At 52.5% G+C, this 12,866-nt stretch overlaps 1 protein-coding gene across 1 annotated transcript in view; it reads left to right on the top strand.

Annotated features, from left to right (window-relative positions):
• The window catches only part of LOC139250208 (potassium-transporting ATPase alpha chain 1), a 60,581-nt gene that overhangs the window by 8,292 nt on the left and 39,423 nt on the right, over positions 1-12,866 (top strand). The window contains exons 6-8 of the mRNA XM_070872703.1: positions 910-1,027; positions 2,022-2,290; positions 9,997-10,195. Coding sequence (XP_070728804.1) covers positions 910-1,027; positions 2,022-2,290; positions 9,997-10,195 — 586 coding nt within the window. The remainder of the gene's footprint in view (positions 1-909; positions 1,028-2,021; positions 2,291-9,996; positions 10,196-12,866) is intronic.

Below are 12,866 nucleotides of genomic sequence, written 5' to 3'. Positions count from 1 at the left end.
GGGTGAAGGGAGGAGGAGGGTGAGGGGAGGAGGGGGGCGAGGGGAGGAGCAGGGCGAGGGGGTGAGGAGGGGGGCGAGAGGGAGGAGGAGGGGGGAGGAGGGGGGACGAGGGGGTGAGGGAGGGGGGGGCGAGGGGAGGAGGAGGGTGAAGGGAGGAGGAGGGTGAGGGGAGGAGGGGGGCGAGGGAGGAGCAGGGCGAGGGGGTGAGGAGGGGGGGCGAGAGGGAGGAGGGGGGGAGGAGGGGGGACGAGGGGGTGAGGAGGGGGGGGCAAGAGGGAGGAGGGTGAGGGGAGGAGCGGGGCGAGAGGGAGGAGGAGGGGGGAGGAGGGGTGAGGCGGGGGAGCGAGAGGGAGGAGGAGGGGGGGTGGGGCAGACTTGGGGTCACGGGGAGAATCCCGGGAGGGGTGGGATCGGGGTTCACAAGGAGCGGGAGAGGGCCATGGATATGGGGGGCACATTCCCCACTCTCGGGCAGGGGCCGGGTGGGGATGAGGAGAAGGGGGTTTACATTAAGGGGTTCAGATTAAGGGAGTTCTGGATAACGGGGTTCAGGATAAAGGGGTTCGGGGTAAGGGGTTTGGGATAAGGGGGCTCGGGTTCAGGGGGTTTGGGATAAGGGGGCTCGGGTTCAGGGGGTTTGGGATAAGGGGGCTCGGGTTAAGGGGGTTCGGGGTAAGGGGGCTCGGGTTAAGGGGGTTCGGGGTAAGGGGGTTCGGATTAAGGGGCTTGGGATACGGGGTTCAGATTAAGGGGTTACATGATAAGGGTGTTCAGGATAAGGCGTTCAGGTTATGTTGGTTCGGGGGTTTGGGTTAATGGGGTTCATATTATGGGGGTACGGGGGTTGGGGGTTAAGGGGCTTCGCGGGCAGACCCTGGGGGTCCCTCCCTCACTGCTCTGTGTGCCCAGGTGGATAACTCCTCACTGACCGGGGAGTCAGAGCCTCAGTCGAAAGGCCCCGAGTGTACACACGCCAACCCGCTGGAGACCAAGAACATCGCCTTCTTCTCCACCACCTGCCTGGAAGGTAAGACAGACCCTCACCCCTCCCCTCCCTCCCACACTCCCCCCTCCCACACTCCCCCCTCTCACACTCTCTCTGTCTCTCTCCCTGTCTCTCTCTCTCTCTCTCTCCTTCCCTCTCTGTCTCACACTCTCTCTCTTTCTCTCTCCGTCTCTCTCTCTCCCTCTCCCTCTCACACTCTCTCTCCCTCTCCCTCTCCCTCTCACACTCTCTCTCTGTCTTCTCTCACACTCTCTGTTTCCCCCTCTCTCTCTCTCCCTCTCCCCTCTCTCTCTCTTTCTCTCCCTCTCTCTCCCTCTCTCTCTGTGTCTCTCTCTCTCCCTCTCTCCCTCTCCTTCTCTCCCTCTCTCTCTCTCTCCCTCTCCCCCCTCCCTCTCCCTCTCTCCCTCTCCCTCTCTCTCCCTCACACACACTCTCTCTCTCTCTCTCTCACACTCTCTTTCTCTCTCTCTCACACTCTCCCCCTCCCTCCCCCTCCCTCTTCCCTCTCCCTCTCTCTCTCTCTCCCTCTCTTTCTGTGTCTCTCTCTGTCCCTCTCTCTCTCCCTCTCTCTGTCCCTCTCCCTCTCTCTGTCCATCTCTCTCTCTCCCTCCCCCTCTCTCTCTCTCCCTCTCTCCTCTCTCTCTCTCACACTCTCCCTCTCTCTGTCTCCCTCTCTGTCTCCCTCTCTCTCTCTCTCTGTCCCTCTCTCTCTCTCTCTTTGTCCCTCTCTCTCTCTCTCTCTCTCTCCCTCTCCCTCTCTCTCCCTCTCTCTCTCTGTCTCTGTCTGTCTCTCTCTCCCACCCACTCCCTCTCCCTCCTCTCCCTCTCCCTCCCTCTCTCCCTCTCTCCCTCTCACTCTGTCTCTCTCTCTCTCTCTCTCTCCCACCCACTCCCTCTCCCTCCCCCCCACCCCTTCTCTCTCTCTCTCCCTCTCGCTCTGTCTCTGTCTCTCTCTGTCTCTCTCTCTCTCCCTCTCTCTCTCCCTCCCTCTCACACTCTCTCTCTCCGGCCCCAGGCAATGCCACGGGGATAATCATTAACACGGGAGACCGCACCATCATCGGACGGATTGCGAGCCTGGCGTCCGGCGTGGGCAACGAGAAGACACCGATTGCCATCGAGATCGAGCACTTTGTCGACATCATCGCCGGACTGGCCATCTTCTTCGGAGGCACCTTCTTCTGCGTTGCCATGGTGATCGGCTACCAGTTCCTGGACGCAATGATCTTCTTCATGGCCATCGTGGTGGCTTACGTCCCCGAGGGTCTCCTAGCGACCGTGACGGTGAGAGTCGAGGGAGCTTTACTCTGTATCTAACCCCCTGTACCTGCCCTGGGAGTGTTTGATGGGACAGTGTAGAGGGAGCTTTACTCTGTATCTAACCCCCTGTACCTGCCCTGGGAGTGTTTGATGGGACAGTGTAGAGGGAGCTTTACTCTGTATCTAACCCCGTGTACCTGCCCTGGGAGTGTTTGATGGGACAGTGTAGAGGGAGCTTTACTCTGTATCTAACCCCCTGTACCTGTCCTGGGAGTGTTTGATGGGACAGTGTAGAGGGAGCTTTACTCTGTATCTAACCCCGTGTACCTGCCCTGGGAGTGTTTGATGGGACAGTGTAGAGGGAGCTTTACTCTGTATCTAACCCCCTGTACCTGTCCTGGGAGTGTTTGATGGGACAGTGTAGAGGGAGCTTTACTCTGTATCTAACCCCCTGTACCTGCCCTGTGAGTGTTTGATGGGACAGTGTAGAGGGAGCTTTACTCTGTATCTAACCCCCTGTACCTGCCCTGGGAGTGTTTGATGGGACAGTGTAGAGGGAGCTTTACTCTGTATCTAACCCCGTGTACCTGCCCTGGGAGTGTTTGATGGGACAGTGTAGAGGGAGCTTTACTCTGTATCTAACCCCCTGTACCTGCCCTGGGAGTGTTTGATGGGACAGTGTAGAGGGAACTTTACTCTGTATCTAACCCCCTGTACCTGCCCTGGAAGTGTTTGATGGGACAGTGTAGAGGGAGCTTTACTCTGTATCTAACCCCCTGTACCTGCCCTGGGAGTGTTTGATGGGACAGTGCAGAGGGAGCTTTACTCTGTATCTAACCCACTGTACCTGCCCTGGGAGTGTGTGATGGGACAGTGTAGAGGGAGCTTTACTCTGTATCTAACCCCCTGTACCTGCCCTGGAAGTGTTTGATGGGACAGTGTAGAGGGAGCTTTACTCTGTATCTAACCCCGTGCTGTACCTGCCCTGGGAGTGTTTGATGGGACAGTGTAGAGGGAGCTTTACTCTGTATCTAACCCCCTGTACCTGCCCTGGGAGTGTTTGATGGGACAGTGTAGAGGGAGCTTTACTCTGTATCTAACGCCCTGTACCTGCCCTGGGAGTGTTTGATGGGACAGTGTAGAGGGAGTTTTACTCTGTATCTAACCCCCTGTACCTGCCCTGGGAGTGTTTGATGGGACAGTGTAGAGGGAGCTTTACTCTGTATCTAACCCACTGTACCTGCCCTGGGAGTGTGTGATGGGACAGTGTAGAGGGAGCTTTACTCTGTATCTAACCCCCTGTACCTGCCCTGGAAGTGTTTGATGGGACAGTGTAGAGGGAGCTTTACTCTGTATCTAACCCCGTGCTGTACCTGCCCTGGGAGTGTTTGATGGGACAGTGTAGAGGGAGCTTTACTCTGTATCTAACCCCCTGTACCTGCCCTGGGAGTGTTTGATGGGACAGTGTAGAGGGAGCTTTACTCTGTATCTAACGCCCTGTACCTGCCCTGGGAGTGTTTGATGGGACAGTGTAGAGGGAGTTTTACTCTGTATCTAACCCCCTGTAGCTGCCCTGGGAGTGTTTGATGGAACAGTGTAGAGGGAGCTTTACTCTGTATCTAACCCCGTGCTGTACCTGCCCTGGGAGTGTTTGATGGGACAGTGTCGAGGGAGCTTTACTCTGTATCTAACCCCCTGTACCTGCCCTGGGAGTGTTTGATGGGACAGTGTAGAGGGAACTTTACTCTGTATCTAACCCCCTGTACCTGCCCTGGGAGTGTGTGATGGGACAGTGTAGAGGGAGCTTTACTCTGTATCTAACCCCCTGTACCTGCCCTGGAAGTGTTTGATGGGACAGTGTAGAGGGAGCTTTACTCTGTATCTAACCCCGTGCTGTACCTGCCCTGGGAGTGTTTGATGGGACAGTGTAGAGGGAGCTTTACTCTGTATCTAACCCCCTGTACCTGCCCTGGGAGTGTTTGATGGGACAGTGTAGAGGGAGCTTTACTCTGTATCTAACGCCCTGTACCTGCCCTGGGAGTGTTTGATGGGACAGTGTAGAGGGAGTTTTACTCTGTATCTAACCCCCTGTACCTGCCCTGGGAGTGTTTGATGGGACAGTGTAGAGGGAGCTTTACTCTGTATCTAACCCCGTGCTGTACCTGCCCTGGGAGTGTTTGATGGGACAGTGTAGAGGGAGCTTTACTCTGTATCTAACCCCCTGTACCTGCCCTGGGAGTGTTTGATGGGACAGTGTAGAGGGAGCTTTACTCTGTATCTAACCCCCTGTACCTGCTCTGGGAGTGTTTGATGGAACAGTGTAGAGGGAGCTTTACTCTGTATCTAACTCCCTGTACCTGCCCCGGGAGTGTTTGATGGGACAGTGTAGAGGGAGCTTTACTCTGTATCTAACTCCCTGTACCTGCTCTGGGAGTGTTTGATGGGACAGTGTAGAGGGAGCTTTACTCTGCATCTAACTCCCTCTACCTGCCCTGGGAGTATTTGATGGGACAGTATAGAGGGAGCTTTACTCTGTATCTAACCCCGTGCTATACCTGCCCTGGGAGTGTTTGATGGGACAGTGTAGAGGGAGCTTTACTCTGTATCTAACCCCCTGTACCTGCCCTGGGAGTGTTTGATGGGACAGTGTAGAGGGAGCTTTACTCTGTATCTAACCCCCTGTACCTGCCCTGGGATGGTTTGATGGGACAGTGTAGAGGGAGCTTTACTCTGTATCTAACCCCATGCTGTACCTGCCCTGGGACTGTTTGATGGGACAGTGTAGAGGGAGCTTTACTCTGTATCTAACCCCCTGTACCTGCCCTGGGAGTGTTTGATGGGACAGTGTAGAGGGAGCTTTACTCTGTATCTAACCCCATGCTGTACCTGCCCTGGGAGTGTTTGATGGGACAGTGTAGAGGGAGCTTTACTCTGTATCTAACCCCCTGTACCTGCCCTGGGAGTGTTTGATGGGACAGTGTAGAGGGAGCTTTACTCTGTATCTAACCCCATGTACCTGCTCTGGGAGTGTTTGATGGGACAGTGTGGAGGGAGCTTTACTCTATATCTAACCCCCTGTACCTGCCCTGGGAGTGTTTGATGGGACAGTGTAGAGGGAGTTTTACTCTGTATCTAACCCCCTGTACCTGCCCTGGGAGTGTTTGATGGGACAGTGTAGAGGGAGCTTTACTCTGTATCTAACCCCCTGTACCTGCCCTGGGACTGTTTGATGGGACAGTGTAGAGGGTGCTTTACTCTGTATCTAACCCCGTGCTGTACCTGCCCTGGGAATGTTTGATGGGACAGTGTAGAGGGAGCTTTACTCTGTATCTAACCCCCTGTACCTGACCTGGGAGTGTTTGATGGGACAGTGTAGAGGGAGCTTTACTCTGTATCTAACCCCCTGTACCTGCCCTGGGAGTGTTTGATGGGACATTGTAGAGGGAGCTTTACTCTGTATCTAACCCCCTGTACCTGCACTGGGAGTGTTTGATGGGACAGTGTAGAGGGAGCTTTACTCTGTATCTAACCCCCTGTACCTGCCCTGGGAGTGTTTGATGGGACAGTGTAGAGGGAGCTTTACTCTGTATCTAACCCCCTGTACCTGCCCTGGGATGGTTTGATGGGACAGTGTAGAGGGAGCTTTACTCTGTATCTAACCCCATGCTGTACCTGCCCTGGGACTGTTTGATGGGACAGTGTAGAGGGAGCTTTACTCTGTATCTAACCCCCTGTACCTGCCCTGGGAGTGTTTGATGGGACAGTGTAGAGGGAGCTTTACTCTGTATCTAACCCCATGCTGTACCTGCCCTGGGAGTGTTTGATGGGACAGTGTAGAGGGAGCTTTACTCTGTATCTAACCCCCTGTACCTGCCCTGGGAGTGTTTGATGGGACAGTGTAGAGGGAGCTTTACTCTGTATCTAACCCCATGTACCTGCTCTGGGAGTGTTTGATGGGACAGTGTGGAGGGAGCTTTACTCTATATCTAACCCCCTGTACCTGCCCTGGGAGTGTTTGATGGGACAGTGTAGAGGGAGTTTTACTCTGTATCTAACCCCCTGTACCTGCCCTGGGAGTGTTTGATGGGACAGTGTAGAGGGAGCTTTACTCTGTATCTAACCCCCTGTACCTGCCCTGGGACTGTTTGATGGGACAGTGTAGAGGGTGCTTTACTCTGTATCTAACCCCGTGCTGTACCTGCCCTGGGAATGTTTGATGGGACAGTGCAGAGGGAGCTTTACTCTGTATCTAACCCCCTGTACCTGACCTGGGAGTGTTTGATGGGACAGTGTAGAGGGAGCTTTACTCTGTATCTAACCCCCTGTACCTGCCCTGGGAGTGTTTGATGGGACATTGTAGAGGGAGCTTTACTCTGTATCTAACCCCCTGTACCTGCACTGGGAGTGTTTGATGGGACAGTGTAGAGGGAGCTTTACTCTGTATCTAACCCCCTGTACCTGCCCTGGGAGTGTTTGATGGGACAGTGTAGAGGGAGCTTTACTCTGTATCTAACCCCCTGTACCTGCACTGGGAGTGTTTGATGGGACAGTGTAGAGGGAGCTTTACTCTGTATCTAACCCCCTGTACCTGCCCTGAGAATGTTTGATGGGACAGTGTAGAGGGAGCTTTACTCTGTATCTAACCCCCTGTACCTGCCCTGAGAGTGTTTGATGGGACAGTGTAGAGGGAGCTTTACTCTTTATCTTACCCCCTGTACCTGCACTGGGAGTGTTTGATGGGACAGTGTAGAGGGAGCTTTACTCTGTATCTAACCCCGTGCTGTACCTGCCCTGGGAGTGTTTGATGGGACAGTGTCGAGGGAGTTTTACTCTGTATCTAACCCCCTGTACCTGCCCTGGGAGTGTTTGATGGGACAGTGTAGAGGGAGCTTTACTCTGTATCTAACCCCCTGTACCTGCCCTGGGAGTGTTTGATGGGACAGTGTAGAGGGAGCTTTACTCTGTATCTAACTCCCTGTACCTGCCCCGGGAGTGTTTGATGGGACAGTGTAGAGGGAGCTTTACTCTGTATCTAACTCCCTGTACCTGCTCTGGGAGTGTTTGATGGGACAGTGTAGAGGGAGCTTTACTCTGCATCTAACTCCCTCTACCTGCCCTGGGAGTATTTGATGGGACAGTATAGAGGGAGCTTTACTCTGTATCTAACCCCGTGCTATACCTGCCCTGGGAGTGTTTGATGGGACAGTGTAGAGGGAGCTTTACTCTGTATCTAACCCCCTGTACCTGCCCTGGGAGTGTTTGATGGGACAGTGTAGAGGGAGCTTTTCTCTGTATCTAACCACATGCTGCACCTGCCCTGGGAGTGTTTGATGGGACAGTGTAGAGGAAGCTTTAGTCTGTATCTAACCCCATACTGTACCTGCCCTGGGAGTGTTTGATGGGACAGTGTAGTGGGAGCTTTACTCTGTATCTAACCCCCTGTACCTGCCCTGGGAGTGTTTGATGGGACAGTGTAGAGGGAGCTTTACTCTGTATCTAACCCCCTGTACCTGCCCTGGGAGTGTTTGATGGGACAGTGTAGAGGGAGCTTTACTCTGTATCTAACCCCCTGTACCTGCCCTGGGATGGTTTGATGGGACAGTGTAGAGGGAGCTTTACTCTGTATCTAACCCCATGCTGTACCTGCCCTGGGACTGTTTGATGGGACAGTGTAGAGGGAGCTTTACTCTGTATCTAACCCCCTGTACCTGCCCTGGGAGTGTTTGATGGGACAGTGTAGAGGGAGCTTTACTCTGTATCTAACCCCATGCTGTACCTGCCCTGGGAGTGTTTGATGGGACAGTGTAGAGGGAGCTTTACTCTGTATCTAACCCCCTGTACCTGCCCTGGGAGTGTTTGATGGGACAGTGTAGAGGGAGCTTTACTCTGTATCTAACCCCATGTACCTGCTCTGGGAGTGTTTGATGGGACAGTGTGGAGGGAGCTTTACTCTATATCTAACCCCTGTACCTGCCCTGGGAGTGTTTGATGGGACAGTGTAGAGGGAGCTTTACTCTGTATCTAACCCCCTGTACCTGCCCTGGGAGTGTTTGATGGGACATTGTAGAGGGAGCTTTACTCTGTATCTAACCCCCTGTACCTGCACTGGGAGTGTTTGATGGGACAGTGTAGAGGGAGCTTTACTCTGTATCTAACCCCCTGTACCTGCCCTGGGAGTGTTTGATGGGACAGTGTAGAGGGAGCTTTACTCTGTATCTAACCCCCTGTACCTGCACTGGGAGTGTTTGATGGGACAGTGTAGAGGGAGCTTTACTCTGTATCTAACCCCCTGTACCTGCCCTGGGAATGTTTGATGGGACAGTGTAGAGGGAGCTTTACTCTGTATCTAACCCCCTGTACCTGCCCTGAGAGTGTTTGATGGGACAGTGTAGAGGGAGCTTTACTCTTTATCTTACCCCCTGTACCTGCACTGGGAGTGTTTGATGGGACAGTGTAGAGGGAGCTTTACTCTGTATCTAACCCCCTGTACCTGCCCTGGGAGTGTTTGATGGGACAGTGTAGAGGGAGCTTTACTCTGTATCTAACCCCTGTACCTGCCCTGGGAGTGTTTGATGGGACAGTGTAGAGGGAGCTTTACTCTGTATCTAACCGCCTGTACCTGCCCTGGGAGTGTTTGATGGGACAGTGTAGAGGGAGCTTTACTCTGTATCTAACCCCCTGTCCCTGCCCTGGGAGTGTTTGATGGGACAGTGTAGAGGGAGCTTTACTCTGTATCTAACCCCCTGTACCTGCCCTGGGAGTGTTTGATGGGACAGTGTAGAGGGAGCTTTACTCTGTATCTAACCCCCTGTACCTGCCCTGGGAGTGTTTGATGGGACAGTGTAGAGGGAGCTTTACTCTGTATCTAACCCCCTGTACCTGCCCTGGGAGTGTTTGATGGGACAGTGTAGAGGGAGCTTTACTCTGTATCTAACCCTGTGCTGTACCTGCCCTGGGTGTGTTTGATGGGACAGTGTAGAGGGAGCTTTACTCTGTATCTAACCCCCTGTACCTGCCCCGGGAGTTTTGATGGGACAGTGTAGAGGGAGCTTTACTCTGTATCTAACCCCCTGTACCTGCCCTGGGAGTGTTTGATGGGACAGTGTAGAGGGAGCTTTACTCTGTATCTAACCTCCTGTACCTGCCCTGGGAGTGTTTGATGGGACAGTGTAGAGGGAGCTTTACTCTGTATCTAACCCCCTGTACCTGCCCTGGGAGTGTTTGATGGGACAGTGTAGAGGGAGCTTTACTCTGTATCTAACCCCCTGTACCTGCCCTGGGAGTGTTTGATGGGACAGTGTAGAGGGAGCTTTACTCTGTATCTAACCCCCTGTACCTGCCCTGGGAATGTTTGATGGGACAGTGTAGGGGGAGCTTTACTCTGTATCTAACCCCCTGTACCTGCCCTGGGAGTGTTTGATGGGACAGTGTAGAGGGAGTTTTACTCTGTATCTCACCCCCTGTACCTGCCCTGGGAGTGTTTGATGGGACAGTGTATAGGGAGCTTTACTCTGTATCTAACCCATACTGTACCTACCCTGGGACTGTTTGATGGGACAGTGTAGAGGGAGCTTTACTCTGTATCTAACCCCCTGTACCTGACCTGGGAGTGTTTGATGGGACAGTGTAGAGGGAGCTTTACTCTGTATCTAACCCCCTGTACCTGCCCTGGGAGTGTTTGATGGGACAGTGTAGAGGGAGCTTTACTCTGTATCTAACCCCGTGTACAGGTTTGCCTCTCCCTTACCGCTAAGCGCTTGGCTCGCAAGAACTGTGTGGTGAAAAATCTGGAGGCTGTCGAGACGCTTGGGTCGACCTCGGTGATCTGTTCCGATAAGACCGGGACCTTGACCCAGAATCGGATGACCGTCTCGCATCTGTGGTTCGACAATTACATCCACTCCGCAGACACTACGGAGGACCAATCAGGTAAGGGGTGGGGCTGGGGAGCAGCGCCTCGAAACAGCAACTAACTGGAACCCTTCGAGTTGCGGTATGAGGAAGATTTATCTTCCTTAAGTTGGCCTTTCTGACCCAAGGAATCATAGAAACATAGAAAATAGGTGCAGGAGTAGGCCATTCGGCCCTTCGAGCCTGCACCACCATTCAATATGATCATGACTGATCATTCCCTCAGTACCCCATTCCTGCTTCCTCTCCATACCCCTTGATCCCTTTAGCCGTAAGGGCCACATCTAACTCCCTTTTGAATATATCTAACGAACTGGCCTCAACAACTCTCTGCGGTAGAGAATTCCACAGGTTCACAATTCTCTGGGTGAAGAAGTTTCTCCTCATCTCGGTCCTAAATGGCTTACCCCTTACCCTTAGACTGTGACCCCTGGTTCTGGACTTCCCCAACATCGGGAACATTCTTCCCGCATCTAACCTGTCCAGTCCCGTCAGAATTTTATATGTTTCTATGAGATCCCCTCTCATTCTTCTAAACTCCAGTGAATATAAGCCTAGTCGATCCAGTCTTTCTTCATATGTCACTCCTGCCATCCCAAGGAATCAGTCTGGTGAACCTTCGCTGCACTCCCTCAATAGTAAGAATGTCCTTCCTCAGATTAGGAGACCAAAACTGAACACAATATTCCAGGTGTGGTCTCACCAAGGCCCTGTACAACTGCAGTAAGACCTCCCTGCTCCTGCACTCAAATCCTCTCGCTATGAAGGCCAACATACCATTTGCCTTCTTCACCGCCTGCTGTACCTGCATGCCAACCTTCAATGACTGATGTACCATGACACCCAGGTCTCGTTGCACCTCCCCTTTACCAATCTGTCACCTGCCCTTTGCCCTCTCTCGTATAGCGACCACGGAATCACTCAGACGGAAACTTTGGTTTCAGCGGTTTTTATTCGAGCATACAGGGGAAGTTTCCCGATGAACACTTCCCAGAACAAACAGTTTGCAATGACAGTTATACACTTCTCACAAAACCACCGATTGGCCGACTGCCATCAGCGGAGTTACATTGATTCGTTGACCCCTGTCAGACTGGCTCTGATTGGTGCTCTGCCCCCACCTCCCATCACACGTCACCCTCCCGGAATATGTTATTGAGTGGTGTAAACTTTGTCTCAGTTCCTCATGACGTGTGATGCAGGGAGTTTATTTTTTCCCCCACTCTGATCCTTCGACCGCGGGACTTATAGGGGGAGAAAGGACAACACGTGACGCAAAATTTTAGCCTTAACCCAGTGTCCATTTTATCACGACACAAAAACCCCAACTATAAACTACAGGACTAGACTGCTGAGAGAAATCGACTGAAGACATACAATCGCCAATTCTGGCTTGTAGTCCGTTCTGTTTACAATATACATAGATGACCTGGAAGAGGGGACAGAGTGTAGTGTAACAACATTTGCAGATGACACAAAGATTAGTGGGAAAGCGGGTTGTGTAGAGGACACAGAGAGGCTGCAAAGAGATTTGGATAGGTTAAGCGAATGGGCTAAGGTTTGGCAAATGGAATACAATGTCGGAAAATGTGAGGTCATCCACCTTGGGGAAAAAAAACAGTAAAAGGGAATATTATTTGAATGGGGAGAAATTACAACATGCTGTGGTGCAGAGGGACCTGGGGGTCCTTGTGCATGAATCCCAAAAAGTTAGTTTGCAGGTGCAGGAGGTAATCAGGAAGGCGAATGGGATGTTGGCCTTCATTGCGAGAGGGATGGAGTACAAAAGCAGGGAGGTCCTGCTGCAACTGTACAGGGTATTGGTGAGGCCGCACCTGGAGTACTGCGTGCAGTTTTAGTCACCTTACTTAAGGAAGGATATACTAGCTTTGGAGGGGGTACAGAGACGATTCACTCGGCTGATTCCGGAGATGAGTGGGTTACCTTATGATGATAGATTGAGTAGACTGGGTCTTTACTCGTTGGAGTTCAGAAGGATGAGGGGTGATCTTATAGAAACATTTAAAATAATGAAAGGGATAGACAAGATAGAGACAGAGAGGTTGTTTCCACTGGTCGGGGAGACTAGAACTAGGGGGCACAGCCTCAAAATACGGAGGAGCCAATTTAAAACCGAGTTGAGAAGGAATTTATTTTGCCAGATGGTTGTGAATCTGTGGAATTCTCTGCCCAGGGAAGCAGTTGAGGCTAGCTCATTGAATGTATTCAAGTCACAGATAGATAGATTTTTAACCAATAAGGGAATTAAGGGTTACGGGGAGCGGGTGGGTAAGTGGAGCTGAGTCCACGGCCAGATCAGCCATGATCTTGTTGAATGGCGGAGCTGGCTCGAGGGGCTAGATGGCCTACTCCTGTTCCTAATTCTTATGTTCTTATGTTCTGCAAAGCCTGTTCCTTACGTCCCTACCTCCTGCATCTGTTTAGCTGTCTTCCCATTTTCCTTCCTGTTTTCCTTGCTTGTATATATCCCGGGCTTGAATAAGCTTCCCACTGCGACGAGACTCGATTTAACGATCTGTTGAACTGTTTTGGCAACGAGGGTGAACTTGCATGCAAAAGATGCGTACTTGCATGTGCTGAAATGCTGTCAGCCCAAATATTTGCGCCTTGTGAGGTGGGGAGTCCTTTGTCGTGACAGACTCAACGTCACCAAAGTCTCCTTCCCCAT

The sequence above is a fragment of the Pristiophorus japonicus genome, unplaced genomic scaffold (assembly GCF_044704955.1).
Source record: "Pristiophorus japonicus isolate sPriJap1 unplaced genomic scaffold, sPriJap1.hap1 HAP1_SCAFFOLD_350, whole genome shotgun sequence".
Taxonomy (NCBI): domain Eukaryota; kingdom Metazoa; phylum Chordata; class Chondrichthyes; family Pristiophoridae; genus Pristiophorus; species Pristiophorus japonicus.
Note: the sequence above shows the minus strand (reverse complement) of the source record. Positions and strands in the feature narration are given on the sequence as shown.